Here is a 16606-nt window from a genome sequence, read left to right as displayed (position 1 = left end):
AGGCTAGGGAGTGGCCTTGGGTGACTGAGTGACATTTTGGCACACTGCCACACCCAAGTTTCCTGCCCTTCACACAGGCCTCCAAACACCTCCTGTGCATGGTTACTGGGTGCTCTGGGCAGACTACTATAGATAAGGCCCAAGTGTGTCCACAGCATCTGTGAGCCCCAGGTAAAGACCAAACTGCACCTACCAGCCACCGGAGGACTGGAGCCCTGTGCGGGATGTCTAGGAACGGAGGGCATGAGAAGCGCCAAGCGTCCTGCCTTGGAGCAGCCAGGTGCAGCAGGGCTGCTGGGAGGAACTTTATTCTCATTTTCTCCTCAGCTACTGCTGAGAAGCCAGACAACTGCAAAAGGCCAGATTAGTGCTGTGACAGCCTGGGCCTATTTCAGTCCGAATAGGCACATGTCCTAAATTGCCAGCTAGTTTAGGCTAAAGGCTGGGCCCACGGCTCAGCAAATGGAGGACAGTTTGGGGGACCCCTCAGTGTGCACCGACTCAGGTGAAGAGCTTGCTGAAGGCAGTTCCCACCTCGGCGATCATGTCGGTGGTGGTGGTGGAGCGCCCATACTTCTGGAAGGCCTGCCGGTTACACTCCCTGGTGAGTGCACAAGCACCCCAGGCAGCCACCAGGAGCGGGCTGGAGCTGCAAGACAAGAGCACAGTCAAGGCCTCCTCACTGTGGACCACTGGGACGGGCTCTGGGCTCTGACTTTTCACCCCATTTCCACCTGCAATCCCTAAATGGCAAATTCAAACCAGCTGGCTTCTGAGAGGGCCGCTTCACTGCTGCTGAGCACCCTCCTCTAAGACTGAGGCATGTGCCATGGTTGAGTGTGGGCCTGAGAAGCGCAGGAAGCCCTGGGTCCCTTCCCCAAAGACTGGTTGGAACACAGCAGAGGACAACAGTTTCTCCTGGCCGGTGGGCTTTAACAGTGCTCAGTGGTTTTCTTAGAGCGTGGCAGAATGCCTGAGGGCTGCTGCATGCACACCCATCTTGGGCTATGGGACAAATTAGACGCTCCGCCTTTGCACAACTACCCTGCAGCACCCAGCAAAGTTCAAGGCCACCTGAAACACTGTTTGCACCAGTGGTGTCCTGTGGGCCTCCAGAAGCTGGGCGCCCCATACCCAGCATGTGGCCGTAATGGTCCATAGGACAGGTCAGAGGTGGAGGGGCTGCCTGTGAGCTTAGCGTCCTGCTGCCTCAGGGAGTCATACAGCTTTGAGGATGATGTGCAGTCCTCCAGCCTGTGTGCTCTCTGCCCCCAGGTTACAGAAGGCCCTGCTGAACTCCCCTGTCAACAATGGTGTCCTTAGCCAACCATGGCTGCTTGGATTCCCCCAATGCCAGGGCCCCCCCTCAACTGGTAGGTTTGGGGCCAGTATGTATGTCTACAAACACCTGTTGGCAGGAACTCTGGCTCCAGATGTCTCCCAAGGAGCACAGATAGCTCACCTGGGATGTTAAAGGGGGTGACGCATGAGCTGCCGGGAGAGCTGTCAAAACTAACAGTAGCAAAGTGGACAAGCGAAGGTGTGCCATACCTGTTTGTTTTCTCTGGTCCAGCAAGGAGGGCCCAGTGCACCATGACACCCAGGGAGCCTGACAGGAGATCCCCTTGCCCACCACACCTGCGGCTGCTGCCTTCCTGGCTGCACACGAGCACTGCACAGAAAAGGCAGGAGCAGGCATCAGCATCCACACCGTGAGCTACCCCTCCCTGCTTATTCTAAGGAGGACTTCACCACACACCCAGCCCACGGAGGGTGAGCACCTGGGAAGAGCAGTCAGCGCAGGGCACGTCCTCAGCCTGAGGTCCTGAGCCTAGCCCGAAGACCATCTCCACATCGCCTCCCATGTCCCTCTGCAGCACCCCACGTGGACACTCCTCCCGCTGCCCACTACCCACCTGAGCACATGGAAAGGTGTTTCTTTGGGAAGTGACTTGAGAACCTGGTGCTGTGTCTGAGCATGCTGGGATCAGCAGAGCCTCATGGCCAGGGTCTGGACCCAGAACACGCTGTGCACTTCCTGTCCAGGCTGTGGGTGAATGTGTGTGGATTCACACGCACAAGCCTTAGGGTTCTAATGACTCTAAATTCAGGTCCCTGTCAACTCCATATCTCACTAGCAGCTTAGCTACTTGTTCTGAACAGTATGGTGGCCTGGCCACTCAGTGCAGACTGGCAGCCTTACTAGCACACCCACACACTGCCTCTCCACTCTGCTCCTGGGGGAGGCACCTGACATTTCCAGCTAATGTCAGTGCTGAGGTTTCCTTCACTTTCCAGCTGTAATGAGAGAAAGTGCAACAAAAGACTCAGTGACTCTGTTATTACGTGTGGGTGTCTTGGTGAGAGGTGGCAGGCTAGGATCGTAACCTAGGACTATGTGTGATCTCTGCTTTAAATCTCGTCTCTGGCTTTTTTGAGACAGGATCCCACTATGTGCCTCTGGCTGTCCTGGAACTCATGTAGAACAGGCTCACCTCACACACCTGCCGGCCTCTGCTTCCTCCTGAGGACTGTGACTCAAGGTGTGTGTGTCTGGAAATGGTCTCAAGTCAGCCAAAGGGCAAGGCCTACGGCACTTGATAAGCCTAAAACACCTCATGTCACCACAGCCCCATGCAAACCTTTAGGAGTGAACACAGGACTTGAAAGCTGTGGCTGGCAAGTTCAATGCAGATCAATCTACGTGAATGGATGAGAGGCTTCCAGGTTCATGCCAGCTTGGCCTGAGTGACACGCAAAGCCCCCACTCACCCTGCTGACCATCGGAGATCACGTCATGTTCTCCTTTCTGGACCACTGTGATGTTCCCCAGGGCCTGGCTGAGCTTCAGTACGGATCCACTGTGGTTTTTAGTGTCCATAGGACCACTGAGCTACAACACAGGACAACAAGCACAGATGATCACATCCTCTGGGACACACAGGGCCCACACGTGGCAAGGGAGTGCCCATCCTGTCCATCAAGAGTCTCAGATGCCCACATCGATAGAGATCAGGGACACTGGTTAGGGGCTGAGGGGTCCGAGTGGCCTGGACATCACTGGTACCGAGCCCTCTGAGGGATACTGACACCAACACTTACTCTAGAGCTCATCCTCCTCTCGACCTGCTGGCTGACCCAGGTTTGTGGGAGCAGCACAAATCTGGATGAGGATGATGTGCATGCCCCTCCCTCACAGAGAGCGCAGGCTTAAAGGACACTTGCGGTCAGGACTCATGGCTCCGTTTTAATTAACAGTGATTTTATTCTTGCACCCCTGGAGCAGACTAGCACTGCATGACACAGTGACTTGGCTGGTGAGCGCAGCAGGCCCTCGTGGCTCAAGCCCACCACCATTCATCCACTAAAATTCACCCAGGAACTAAGGCGCGGTGGATCCCAGAGCAAACATCTGCGATTCACAAGTCAGTGACCCTGCAGAGACAGGCCATGCTTGAGCTGGGCACACCCTAGAGCCCGTTTCACCCCAGGTCGGGGCAAGAGGCTGATGCCCTTTCCTCCCCGAGGCCCATGAACTCACCACAGCTTCCCAGAGTCTGCCGAACTCCACATGGTTGGGGGTGAGAACGGCCTTCCGGTACCCGCGGATGATGGCCGGCTGCTGAGCAATCAGCCATAGGCCGTCCTGTGCAGAATAAGGGTGCACCTTCACCGATGGGCCTCAGGGACCCTGCGCTGACCGAGCGGGGAGACGAGAGGCCACACTCACCGCATCGATGACAACAGGGATGTCCCTGGCCCTGGTGGCTTCCAAAATGCCCTGGCAGAAAAACAGACAAGCTGAACTAGAGGGCAAAAGGCCATGTGTGCCCAGGTAAGCGGAGAAGCCCAGAAAGCAAACACACGCCTACCTGTCTCTCCAGTGACTGAGGTGTGTAGCTGTTCCTCATGAGATGCCAGGAATGATGGGGCTTACAGCCTGGGGATCCAGAGCCGGGCTCTACTCCTGTCTCCCAGAATTTATGCTTTACTTATCCCAGAGTCTTTCTCCCCTAAATCTGCTTTTAAACCCCATCCTTATGAGTGATGTCACTTGTGTGACTTCTATGTTAGCTTAGGGCCAGGCCAATCCTGCATGCGTTATGTGCACCTCAGTCACTCTCCCTAGACTCTTGGGCGCTACCTGAGTCCACAGGGCCCACAGGTGTGAAAGAAGCAGGTGTACTCTGTAAGGCTCTCGATGTAAGCATGCCTTAAGCCGTGGTGCACGTGGGACTGAGTTAACTGTTTTAGAACTACACTGTGCTCACACACGGCTGCAGTGATGATCCGGGCCAGACTCTAATAAGTCTTGGCCAGCACCAGTTACTATAAAATCAGTGGAGCCGAGTTTCATTCTTCCCTCACACGGAACATTTTCCCTGCCTGTTCTAAAGCCTGCAGCGGACCCTCCCACAGAACAATGCACCCCGTTAGAGGAGGCAGAGGAGCAGGCAGTGCTTCCACAGGTCACAGGTCACCAGAAGGCAAACAACACTCCACACTGTGTAATAAGACAGCATTTGGCTCCTACACTAGCCATGAGGACCGTCCACCGTGCCAACATCTAGCTCACTTTACCCATTTTTCTTACCATTTGACTTACATGCTTTTAAATAGCAAGATCATAGTAACAGTGGACCGTTTCCCCTGACAGACCTATACCTTGACCCTATACTGAAAGCTTCAAAGCTTTCCCATTTAAAACGTACTGATACATATGTTGTCCACACACAGTTGTTAATTATTACCCAACTCGTCATGACAAAATTACATATGGTAATCAGATGTGCTACTAAAATGCCTCAAAGCAAAGGTGCCTGAGGCCTAACCTAACCCATAGGATGGATGCTGACCTCTGACCTCCACCCACAAGCTGTGATATGTACATCCACACATGCAGCATATGTACACAAATACATTTTTAAAAGAAAAAAGCGATGGACAAGCAAGTATAAATCATGAGGAGACAAAGTGAACCACTGGAGCCTGAGGCTCTCAGCCGTTTCCCAATGTCCTAGTTAGAGTGACCGTTCTACGAGGAAACACTGTGACCAAAACAACTTGGGGAGGAAAGGGTTTATCTGGCTCACACTTCCACATCACTGAAGGAAGTCAGGACAGGAACTCAAGCAGGGCAGGAACCTGGAGGCAGGAGCTGATGCAGAGGCCATGGAGGGAGCTGCTCACTGGCTTGCTCATGACGGCTTGCTCAGCCTGCTTTCTTAAGCACCCAGGCCCCCTGCACAGGGATGGCCGCACCCACAATGGGCTGGGCCTCCCACATCAATCACTAATTAGGAAAATGCTTCACAGGCCCGCCCACAGCCCGCCTTCGCCAATTCAAGCTCCTTCCTCTCTGATGACTCTTGAGCTTCTGTCAAGTTGACATAAACTGTGTCAGCACACCAAGGAATGCGCCAGGGTAGGAAACATACATTTTGTGTGTACTGGCCAAGCGTTCTGAGTGTGGCTGCAAAAGCCTCTCCGCAGGGTCAGGTACGCGGACCTCAGAGAAGCCCACTTCTTTCCCCATCAACACTCTGCCTGCCTGCTGTGGCTCTGGCTTTACTGTTAACCCTTCAGATCTTAGGTCCATTTCTAATTTCATGGTCTTTGGCAATGTGACACCAGGGTCTCTTCTAGTTTTCCTTAATAAAGCAGAGTAGCAGCCCATAGCTAACATTTAACACTGGGAAGGTTTGCCACAGGGTGAGCCATGCTGTCTTGTAAAGAGGAGTCACTGCACCAGGAGCAGAGCCCTGTGAAGGTGTGCGTGTCAACACATGTCATCCCCCAGACAGACACAGCCTAACAGAGTGCGCAGTTCTGATACAGCTATTAGAGATAGTTTAAAAGTGAGAGAAAGACACACCCACCCAGGGAAAGCATCGCTAGGACCAGAACAAGTAGCCGAAGAAACATAGTGTTGCCAGCCAACAGCATTCCAGAGAACTTGGGTTCAAAGCCAGCTTGTGAATGAGCAGCTTATAAATACGGCAGTCCTGAGGAACTAACTGTATTAAAGGGCTGCAGCATAAGGAAGCTGAGGACCTTTGATCTACAGGGCACCCCCGAAGCCCAGCCTCTTCTGAAAACCAAGAGATGGCCCCTAAGACTAGGGAACGTACAGCACGCACAGAGACAGAGGCGCAGACACACAGTCATTTAGGGCTCTGACTTCCACTGGATGCCGTGCGACTCGGGAGGGAGGGAGAGGCTGATCCTGCACTATGAACTACAGCACCGCCTACAGTGCTGCCTAGTCACACTACAGCAGACAATTCAATTCCTCTCATGAAACTTCTAGAACTTACAGGTGCACAGGAGGGAAACGCCACCAGAACCCCGGCAAGCAGGGTCACACCAGAAGGGACGCAGACCTGCTGCCAAGTCCGGCCATACCTCAGGGTGCTGCTCCTCTGGAAGCAGGCAGGAGGCCTCACGCACCCTCTGCTCTGCCTGGAAGCCGTTCACCACTCCTGGTGGCCTCACTTCCTCTCTGCCCCACAACCCACTCATCCGCCTCCAAGGAGCAACAGCAGCAGGCAGCTGAGCCTCAAGAACTGAAGACACACTTGCGCCCCATGTAGTTTCTCAGAGGGAGAGCGTGACCAACGGCCCACTTACCCTGACATTGCTGAGAAGAAAGGCATCTCTGCCTAGGCCAGGTCCCACGACAAGGACATGCAGCCTGGGGAGCCATTTGTCCACCTCCTCAACAGCGTTGGAACTGTCACTGAAAAAGGAAACAGGCACAATGGCTTTCTTAGGCTTCCATTTGTTAAGTTTAACCCACTGTATGTGTGGTGCTGGCCACGGGAGCCACGCCCCTGAACACGCCAGAAGTGCCCACACCAGTCTGCATCTCAGCTCTAACCCGCTTTACTTTGAAAGTCATTTAGGTTTGTAGTGAACTTGTACACTAGTACAGGAGTTCCCATGGACCCCCTCCCTAGCCCCCGCTCATGTGAGCATCCTGCACACTCACATCCCAGAACACTCAAGTTAGGGCTGACTCAGCACCCTGACAGCCAAGTGCAGACTGTCAGCTCTGAGCAGCTGACCCACAACCCCATCCTTCCCTGTCCCAGGATGCCATCTGGGCCCCACCTGCACCTGACCTGCATCTCCTCAGACTTCTCTATGGACTGATTTTTGTTTTAGGTTTTTAAAAAAGATGTATTTATTTACTTATACAGTGCTCTGCCTGCATTTACACCCACACACCAGAAGAGGGCATTAGGCCTCATGACAGATGGTTGTGAGCCACCATGTAGTTGCTGGGCATTCAACTGAGGACCTTTGGAAGAACAGTCATTGCTCTTAGCCTCTGAGCCATCTCTCCAGCCCTTGTTTTAGCTTTACTTGCACTACAAGTACCTGTGCACTATATGCGCACCTTGTACCTGCAGAGTTCAGAGGAGGGCATCAAAACCCCAGAGGCTACAGTTAGAGATGGCTGTGAGCGGCCATGAGGGTGCTGGGAACAGAGCCCAGGTCCTCTGCAAGAGCAGCCAGTGCTCTGAACTGCTGAGCCCCTTCTTCAACCCCACTTTATTAATGAACACGCACCTCAGACAACCTGCCACACAGGCCCCACATGACATAGGGACTGAGTCCTCCAGAGAGCTAGCATCTGTAGCCCCCTGCCCAGGTCTCCTCACTACCCTCCTCCTGCCCAGGTCTCCCCACTGCCCTCCCCTTGCCCAGGTCCCCTTGCTGCCCTCCCCCTGCCCAGTTCCCCTCGCTGCCCTCCCCCTGCCCAGGTCTCCCCGCTGCCCTCCCCCTGCCCAGGTCTCCCCGCTGCTCTTCCCCTGCCCAGGTCTCCTCACTGCCCTCCCCCTGCCCAGGTCTCCCCGCTGCCCTCCCCCTGCCCAGGTCTCCCCGCTGCCCTCCCCCTGCCCAGGTCCCCTCACTGCCCTGTTCATGCAGAACAATGGAGTCACTGCGATTTCCTTTGTGTCTTGTGGTGCGGGGGAGCAAACCTCCGCTTCACGAGATACATCCTAAACCTTTCCAAGGCAGTGTTTCTCTGTGTAGCCCTGGCTGTCCTTGGACTCACAGAGATTTGCCTGCCTCTGCCTCTTGAGTGCTGGAACTACAGGCACGTACCACCACCGCCTGGCCATCCTAAACTTTTTAGAAGTTTCTTTTGAGCTAGGGTTGCTAGTTGTCCAAACTGGCCTCCAACTGGACAGTGTCTGGCCTGAGTCCTAAGTAGCCAGGTGTGTGACAAGGCCCGGTTTCCCTTTAGTCTTCTTACTCCTTGTGGCACTCAGAGCACAGCAGACACACGAGAGCGAAAGCACTGCTGCAGGGAAAGGCCCCCACACGCACACTCACAGGACTGGGTGGACGATCAGCTCTGGGCTGTAGGACTTGATCACTGCTGCGGACTCCCTGGCACAGAACACGTGGGTCAGATCTGCACCCTAAGAAGGGAGAGGCGCACTTAGAGGAGGCCACACTCAACAGGACCACAAGCAGCTCTGCAGCTCTCACACCGCTGTTACTGTTTGTGCCCCCAAGCCCAAACACAGATGGAAGTGATAGTAGTGGCTTTGGGGAAGGGAAAGGGGCGTAAGAGTCACAACCAGACTGCTATCCCTTCCCAGGCTCAGGGACAGAGCCACGGCACCAGCTCAGCCTGGTTAGGTTCAGCCTGCCCAGCATAAGCCACTTTATACTAACTGCTCAGCTGTGCACAACACAACATACAGGGGCTGCTGGTGAGGTAAGGGACAAGGCAAACCTCAGCCGTGAGTGCACATCTAGTGCCCACAGCAGTCACATTCTGCTTTAAAAGGCAAATACAGAGGAGATTAACAAACACAATAGCCAGGCACAGTGGCAAATGCCTGAATCCCAGCACTGGCAGGTAGAGGCAGGATTTCTGTGAGTTTGTGACCAGCTAGGCCTACAAAGAGACACTGTCTTAAAATACCAAAACAAATAAACAAACAAATCAAACCTCTAACGTCAAAAACAACCCCACTGTAATACAGGATGCCTATCACTTCAGACGGCCAAAATAGCTAAAAAGGCTTGTGGAAGGACTGTAGGCATTATCTCAGGTGAAGGCAATTTTGGCCGGTCTTGTCACACCATTTCCCTATGATGTCACTTTCTATCATAAGACGTTTGCTTTAGTCATATTATATATTTTATATCTTATATATATTTAGTCATATTATATATAAACAATTCAACTCGTGTGTGTGCGTGACTGTTATGCACATGTGTGGTATATGCACATGCTTGGGTATCTATACCCTGAGGCCAGAGGAAGCATCAGGTGTCCTGCTATGTCAGGGTCCCTCACAGAACCTGGAGCTAGGCCGGGGGCCAGTAAACTCTGGAGATCTTTCTGTCTCTGCTCTCAGCAATGCTGAGTTATAGGCATGTGTGGCTGTGCTGTTTTTGTGTGTGCTGGGATGTGACCTCAGGCCCTCAGGTCTGCTCTTACACGCAGAACCAACTCCCCAGGTCCCTAAATAACCCAAATTTAAATCAGAAAAGCCCTAATGGAAGACTCCAAGGTAAACCTACCACTTTCAGAGCTGAGATTCCTGCAAAATATGGTGCTCCGGTGTACCTAAAATGGAAACACTGGTATCAAAACCTCAGGGAAGCAAACACACATTTGCTGTTACTAGATTAGGTAAGAACAGTATGTGACTAGATATGAATTATCAAAAGTGATATAGATGCCAGGCCCAAACCATAAGCTCAACACGCAGAGACACTCAGAACTAGAAACCCTTCACATGACACCTGTGATTGTTTCCCAACACTGGCTTGTGTGACAGGTCTCTGTCCCAAGTACAAGAGCTAGCTGGGTGCAGGCCATCCCTCCGCACAGCACATGGACACTGGAAGGTAAGAGGACCCAGAGCATGATGTCAACACACTCACCAGCAAGCCAGTGAGCTGGGTCTGACCTGTGACAAGTATTTTGCATCCAATCAGTCTGTATTTGGAAATGATCACTGCACATGACAGACGGACGGACGGATGGATGGATGGACAGACAGACAGATGGACGGACAGACTGATGGGAGAAGCAGGCGCACAGAAGGATGGCAGATGTAGCCAGCCAGGCAGGAGAGACACTCACTCTTGGCAGCCCCCGACCACGCCTATTCTCCCATCTTGCCCTTTGTGTTTCTCCGACGTCAGAGCAGGCACAATGTTTCTCACCAACTGAAAAAGGTTCTCCATGTCCTTTGTTGATTGTGCCGCATGCAGGGAGAATGCTCTTTGTAGAGCTGCAAAACAGAAAAACGTCGTCACTAGAGGCTCAGTACCCGCCATTCAAAAGGCTTCCCAAAACTGATCGTGGGAACTCTCCATTTTATCAGAGGGTTCACTTACTTCTTAGGGTGAGCGAGGGTCAGAAAGGACAGTGTAAACAGCAGCACTCTGTACACCACCCTTTCTGTAATGTACCAGACCCTGGGATGGACAGGGACGGACGGACGGAGGACGGACACCCACACACCCATACCCTCATCTGCCAGAGTTACGGGGCAGGAGGGACGGACGGACGGACAGACGGACGGATGGACGCGCGCGCGCACACACACCCCCTCATCTTCCAGTTTTAGCAACCTAAAATTACAGATCATCACTTAACACACTCTTGTTCTTTCATTTCAACTGCAGCGTTTTAAGCCTGTGAGGGCTCTCCCCACACCTCACTGTTAGTCAAAAGGCTGATGGATCCATCCTATTATCGCCAACAGCATTAGCAGTTAAATAGTAATTAAATAACTCAGGGCCGTTCTAAACACAGCACATCTTAAATCAGGCTCAAGGTGGCACGGTGGCTCACTGCACCATGTTGAACTGTGTCTAATTAACTCCATCTTAATTGGCTTTTAAGAAGCTTCCTGGGGGGGGGGGGAAGAAGCAGCAGCAGCAGCTTCCGGGAGACGTGTGCTTTGTCTGATTATTTACAACAGCTCAGCTGTAACTCCACAGAAGCCAATGCACCCACTTCCTAGGATCATAATTAAGGATTTTCCTAATGGAGCACTCTCTTCCAGCCTGATTTTCCTTACTTTTACTCTATAAAATGTTCTACTATTTTCTTTGGGGGTGTGGGTAGGGTGTGTGCATGCACATGAAGGCCAAAGGCCAACCCTGGAACTGTTCTCAGGAGCTGTCCACCGTGTGTGTGTGTGTGTGTGTGTGTGTGTGTGTGTGTGTGTGTAAAGAGGGTAATAAGTGTGCACATTTGAGCTTGTATGTTTATGGAGGCCAGAGGTCAATGTCAATGCTCAGTGTTTTCCTTGAGCCAGGGTTTTTCACTGAGCCCAGAGCTGCCCGTTGGCTAACTAGATGCACAGGAAGTCCCAGGCTCCTCCTGTGTGTGCCTCCCAGCACTACTGTCCCCTTGCCTGAACAGCAGTGACTTCACTGGCTGAGCCTTCACCCAGCTCACCTGACTTTCTGAGTCAGATTCTCACTGGGCCTTGCTGACTCTGCTCAACCAGCCAGTAAGGCCCAGCACTGGGGTCACAGGCACATGCCACACGCCTGATGCTCCAGGGCGGCTGGAGATCGGATCCAGGCCTCTGTGCTCCATGCAAGCACAAGGGCGGGGCCTCACTGACCTCACAAGTGCACACACAGCCCCAAGCGTGAGGACAGCACCGATTACCACCAACCCAGCCCCTTCCACCCAGGTGAAAACGAGACCTGGACCACAGGGAGCCTCTGGTAGAGGGAGCCTGCCATCGCCAGCCACCTTCTGTCCCTGGTGTCCCCTCCCACCCAGACCCAGCTGCTCATTCTTGCCTCTCCTCAGCACCCTACATACCACCCGCTCGGCTGGCCTGCCCTGTCCTCACCACAGAGGCCTGACAGCACAAGCCTCTCCTGGCTCCCTGGGACACACTTAATGAAAACACAGCATAATTACGTCACCTGCATAGGACCCAGTGTGCCTGCAGTGGGAGAGCTGGGACGCTAGCGTGTGCCTGCCCCAGGAGCAGTGGCATCTGAGCCAACACCTGCCCTCCCCTAAGCCTCTGCACACCCATCTGAACCATCTAAACCTGACCACACCTGGGACGAGACCCCTCTCTCCTGCAAGCCCCACCTATCACTCAGGGAAAAAGCACCTTGTCCCAATCTCTGTGGTTGAGAAAGAGCTGTGCCAGGCTGAATCCTTAGGATCACAGGGCTCGTTAGCACCTAATTATCCTCCACTTACAGATGAGGAAGCAGGCTCCAGGTGCTAAGGGAAGCTGCCACCTTTGAGGCAAACTCCTCCATGTTGTATCTTTAGAGTTGTTCTATCTGTTTCAGCTAATACTGGGAGAAACTTCCAGAGGCAGCTGGGGGTCACCAAGTCATTAAGACCATTCTTTTAGACAACTAAAGTAGATAATCATGCATAAAAATCTTATGTCCACCATGGTTATGACCCCAAACTGAGCACGGCAAGAAGGGTGTGCGCCTGTCACCTGCATCCTCTGAACAGGACTCTCACGTTGCGCTAAGCAGCCCAGAAACATGTCTAGCATCTTTCCTTCTTGAATAACCTAAAACTGAGCAAGCTCAGAAAAGTACACCTTAAACTAGGATGTGCCAGAACCCATAGCATTTTCTATAGGAACAGGAATGCCCCGCCCCACCCCCATCTTTCCACCTGTATTTATAGACGTCACTGCTTGGAATAACCCCAGCGGTGTCCTTCTCCTGACGGAAGTAACATGCCTTTCTCCAACCTTTTATCTCCCAGCTGTGCTTTTTGACTCAGTGCTCACCAAGACGGGAACTCACTGTGTTCCATTGCACCATTTTACCAAAATGCTGCCACCTGAAGGCAAAATAACTTGTTTTTTAACCAAATGATTTCACCTGTTTAACTAACAGAGTCGAATCTTTCTCAAATGTTCTCTAAAATCATTTGGGAAGAAAAAAAAATTGTCACGAAGTACAGCATGTTATGTTTTTAACTAGAACTGTATGAATGCCAAATAAAATCCAAGCCACCAATCAGCACTGCCCCTGGCCTGACTCTGCCCCTGTCCCCTGAAGCAGCTGAAGCAGCTGTATCTGCCACATGATGCTCCTACACGGCGAGTGAGCTGACTACAACACCTCAACTGTGGAGACATGGACCTCTGTAAGACAAGAGCCAAATTAGTCCAGGCTATTTTAGGGACTTTACTATTTTCTTAGTTTAACTTTTGTCTGTGGCCTAACATTCTTGTATTAAGCAAACTTCCCACAAGGTGTCACAAAGCTATCACACAGGCCTCTAGCTATGGTTAGTTTTTACACAGCCAAGAGCCATCTAGGCTGAGTCTCAACAAAGGATCATATTAGCCTGTGGCCCTGTCTGTGGGGAAACTGTCTTGAATTTTGTTTGATGTTGGATTTGCTTGTAAGCACTGCCGCCCGCAGGCAGGTGGGGCTGGGTGGCATGGAAAGCAGGCTGAGCCAGCGAACAGTCCCTTCACGGCCCCTGCTTCCGTTCCCGTCTTTATTCCCCTTAAAGATGACTGTGACCTGGAAATATAAGCTGAAATGAACCTATTTTTCACAAGTTGCTTTTGCCCATGTTGTTTACCTCAGACACAGACAACAAACTAGAAGTCTACTAAGAATACAAGATGAGCCGGGGTGGTGGCGCATGCCTTTAATCCCAGCACTCGGGAGGCAGAGGCAGGTGGATCGGTGAGAGTTCGAGGCCACCCTGGTCTACAAAGTGAGTCCAGGACAGCCACGGCTACACAGTGAAACCCTGTCTTAAAAAACCAAAAACCAAACAACAACAACAACAACAAAAAACCCAAGATGACGCCTGAGACCAACACCCATTTTCCTGCTTTGCTGTCACTCAAGAGTTGGCTGCTCTTTTATATCTGTTATGACAGGACGCCATTAGGATGATGTGAATACACTTAAAAGTCAGGCACTTTACATCAAGTAAAAGGCCTGAGGAAGGTCAATTAGATTTCCCAACACTTCACACTGGGTTAAGCTTTAGTTGGCTTACTGCCACTCCTAGTGGACTTATCCACGGAAGTATTAAGAGGCCACTTAAAATGTAATACTATTTACATGAGTGACTTTGACGCCAAGGCAATCCAGAGTCTGGAAAAGCAGGTCAAGCCTGTTTGTATTTTGGTGGCTTTGGAGAGACTATGGCTGAGAAAGACTAGCACACCTTTTGTGCCCCAAGTGCTTTGAGTTAATGTGCACTCTAAGCAGGAATACATGACAGCCATCTTTTACACTAAGTGAGAGTCAACCAGACCACAGCTACTTTAAAGATCTAAAGCCCAGAACTCCACCCGTTCATTGGCAGAAGCTTACCAAATCAATCTAGTAACGAAAGCTCAGATAAGCACCAGGAAAACCACATTAATAATCAGTGCCTGAAAATGTTAGGCAGTAACCACGAAGAGGTCTCTAAATAAAGGGTTGATTAGAAGCCTTCTCACGGGTGTGGCGGGCATTGCAGATTTGAAGGAACCACCTTCCCAGGGCATTCAGAACTACTTATGTTGAAAATAAAAAAGCCCAAATGTCTGCACATTTTACTCCTGGGTTTCAGGCAACACGCTTGTGGCCCATGGTCAAACCTTCCTAATAAATCCTATAGCACACAGTCCGCTGCAGCATGTCCGTTGCTCACTCCTGGGGAATGCTAAGTCACGTCTTCAGAGGCTCTGTGTCTACACAAAGGCAGACAACAGCTTTCTCTGCCTTGTGAGAAAATGCAAGGTTATGCTGGAGATGTTAGAAAAATAACTATGCACAGAAAGGAACAAAATCATATAAAGAGACATGAGAACCAAACGACCCATTTTCTTAATCCCTGAGTTCTTCCTCCATAGTCTGTCCTATCTGAAAAGGCACCTACCTCCTACTCCAACTGTTGGGACAGGGTCTGGCTGCTCTACAAACGGAGTTACGGGCTTAAAAAGTGTCTAACTGGGGCTGTGAATACGGAAGTCACTTGACTTGGTTCAACTCTCAAGCCCCCAGAACACAGTCCTTAAGCGTTAAGGGACAGGAAAGGGGCCCAGCCACATCCTGTCTCCACCCACCTCCTCCAAGAACTTGCAGGCTTGGAGCCGAGGGGCAGCCGGTCTCGGGCACACAAGTACTGGCAAGTCAAGCAAGTGTGTGTACACAACCTTGCTCACGGAACGGCTCGCGTCTCACGCACGTCTAGCCCAGGCTCCCAACAAAACACCGGAGCCGAGCCCGCCCCACCGGCTCCCCAGCGCTGTGTGTGCATGCGCCCGGGTTGAGTCCGCCAGCTCGCGGCGCTCCTGACTCGGGTGCACCCGTCCCGCAGGGGCGGCCCCGGCCGGTACCTGCGTGCAGCGGCGGCCAGTGGAGCGCGATAGCAGCGGAGAGCAGCGCCACCACGGCTGCCGCAGCCCCACACGCGCGAACGGCCATCCGCGGGACGCCGGTATCGATCTTACCTCGCCCGCAGGCGCGGAACGCTACAAAGCGTACACCCATGGCGGTCCGGCCGGCTTCCGGTTTCCCAGCTGCCCCCGCGCGGCCGCCGGGCCACCGCCATTGGTCCTTCTTCTGGGCTCCTGGCGGCCCCCGCGCGCCGCCCGGAAGCGTGGTCCTAGGACTAGTTCCACCTCCGGGGTCAACCTCCACCAATCACACTTGCTCGGACGATTGACAATCAAGGCACCCAATCTGTCCTGGCCCCAGATTAAATAGAGAGTGATAGCTGCTCACTGAAAAGCCTTGGCGAAGGTGTAGGGTCCTGTTTCTTTTTCACTCTGTAGTGTTTTGTCCGTGGGCGTGATGGGACAGGATTCATTTAGAGCTCAGCTAACTTGACCGGTCGAACACCTGTGCTGGCCAAACAGGTGGTGTTCTTTAGCCAGGTCTACAGGCCCTAGTTTTGCATCTCTCAAAGCACCTTCTGGTCCAGCTCCTCGAGGTCTGTGGCATCTCAGTAGAAGATAGGTAACCCCAGATTGCCACAGCTCAAACTCCCAAACTGGAAAGCATCCCGACTTGGCTCGGGACACGAGCCAAGTGACACGAACTGATGGCTTGAGTGTATAAGCTGAGCTCCCTATGGTAAGGCTAAGCAGAAAGGTTTTATTGTAGATGTGAGAGAGAACAGCCAGAGGCGTCTGGAAGAGTCCAGAGCAGAGAAAGAAAGCAGGAGACTAAACGTGGCCAACAGCCTGGACATGGGCAGGGTTGTCTGTGAGAGGGAAGACTAGCAGGTGATAGAGGATGGAGAAAACAAAGAGAGACAGGACCATAAGTAACAGCGGGGTTTAAAAGAGAATGAGGGGGCTGGAGAGATGGCTCAGAGGTGAAGAGCACTGGCTGCTCTTCTAAAGGTCCTGAGTTCAATTCCCAGCAACCACATGGTGGCTCACAACCATCTATATAATGTGATCTGATGCCCTCTTCTGACATTCTGACATGCAGGTGTACACCCAGCAGAGCACTGTATACATAATAATAAATAAATAAATCTTGAGAGAGAGAGAGAGAGAGAGAGAGAGAGAGAGAGAGAGAGGATGAGGCTGTGGGGCGGGAACCTGTGAGCTGGGGGTGTTTAGGGGAGGGGAGGAGGGAAGAAGGG

At 52.3% G+C, this 16606-nt stretch overlaps 1 protein-coding gene across 5 annotated transcripts; it reads right to left on the bottom strand.

Moving 5' to 3' along the window:
• Positions 1 to 263: 263 nt before the first annotated feature.
• NAXD (NAD(P)HX dehydratase) lies at positions 264 to 15571 on the bottom strand. Of its 5 annotated transcripts, none has more exons than XM_084759836.1 (10): positions 15462 to 15571; positions 10121 to 10271; positions 9553 to 9598; positions 8347 to 8435; positions 6631 to 6739; positions 3731 to 3781; positions 3542 to 3646; positions 2773 to 2893; positions 1552 to 1672; positions 264 to 649 (listed from the first exon to the last, which is right to left on the bottom strand). In XM_084759836.1, exons 1-10 carry the CDS (start codon positions 15499 to 15501, stop codon positions 502 to 504), a joined length of 981 nt encoding a protein of 326 aa, XP_084615962.1. In that variant the 5' UTR covers positions 15502 to 15571; the 3' UTR covers positions 264 to 501. The 5 variants fall into 5 exon arrangements, with proteins under 5 accessions (XP_084615962.1, XP_084615961.1, XP_084615963.1 ...); XM_084759835.1 differs by having other exon boundaries at positions 15348 to 15516; XM_084759837.1 differs by lacking the exon at positions 15462 to 15571 and adding an exon at positions 15075 to 15252.
• Between the last annotated feature and the right edge of the window lie 1035 nt (positions 15572 to 16606).

The sequence above is a fragment of the Acomys minous genome (assembly GCF_964271855.1).
Source record: "Acomys minous genome assembly, chromosome: 15".
NCBI lineage: Eukaryota > Metazoa > Chordata > Mammalia > Rodentia > Muridae > Acomys > Acomys minous.
This window is presented reverse-complemented; position numbering and strand designations above follow the sequence as displayed.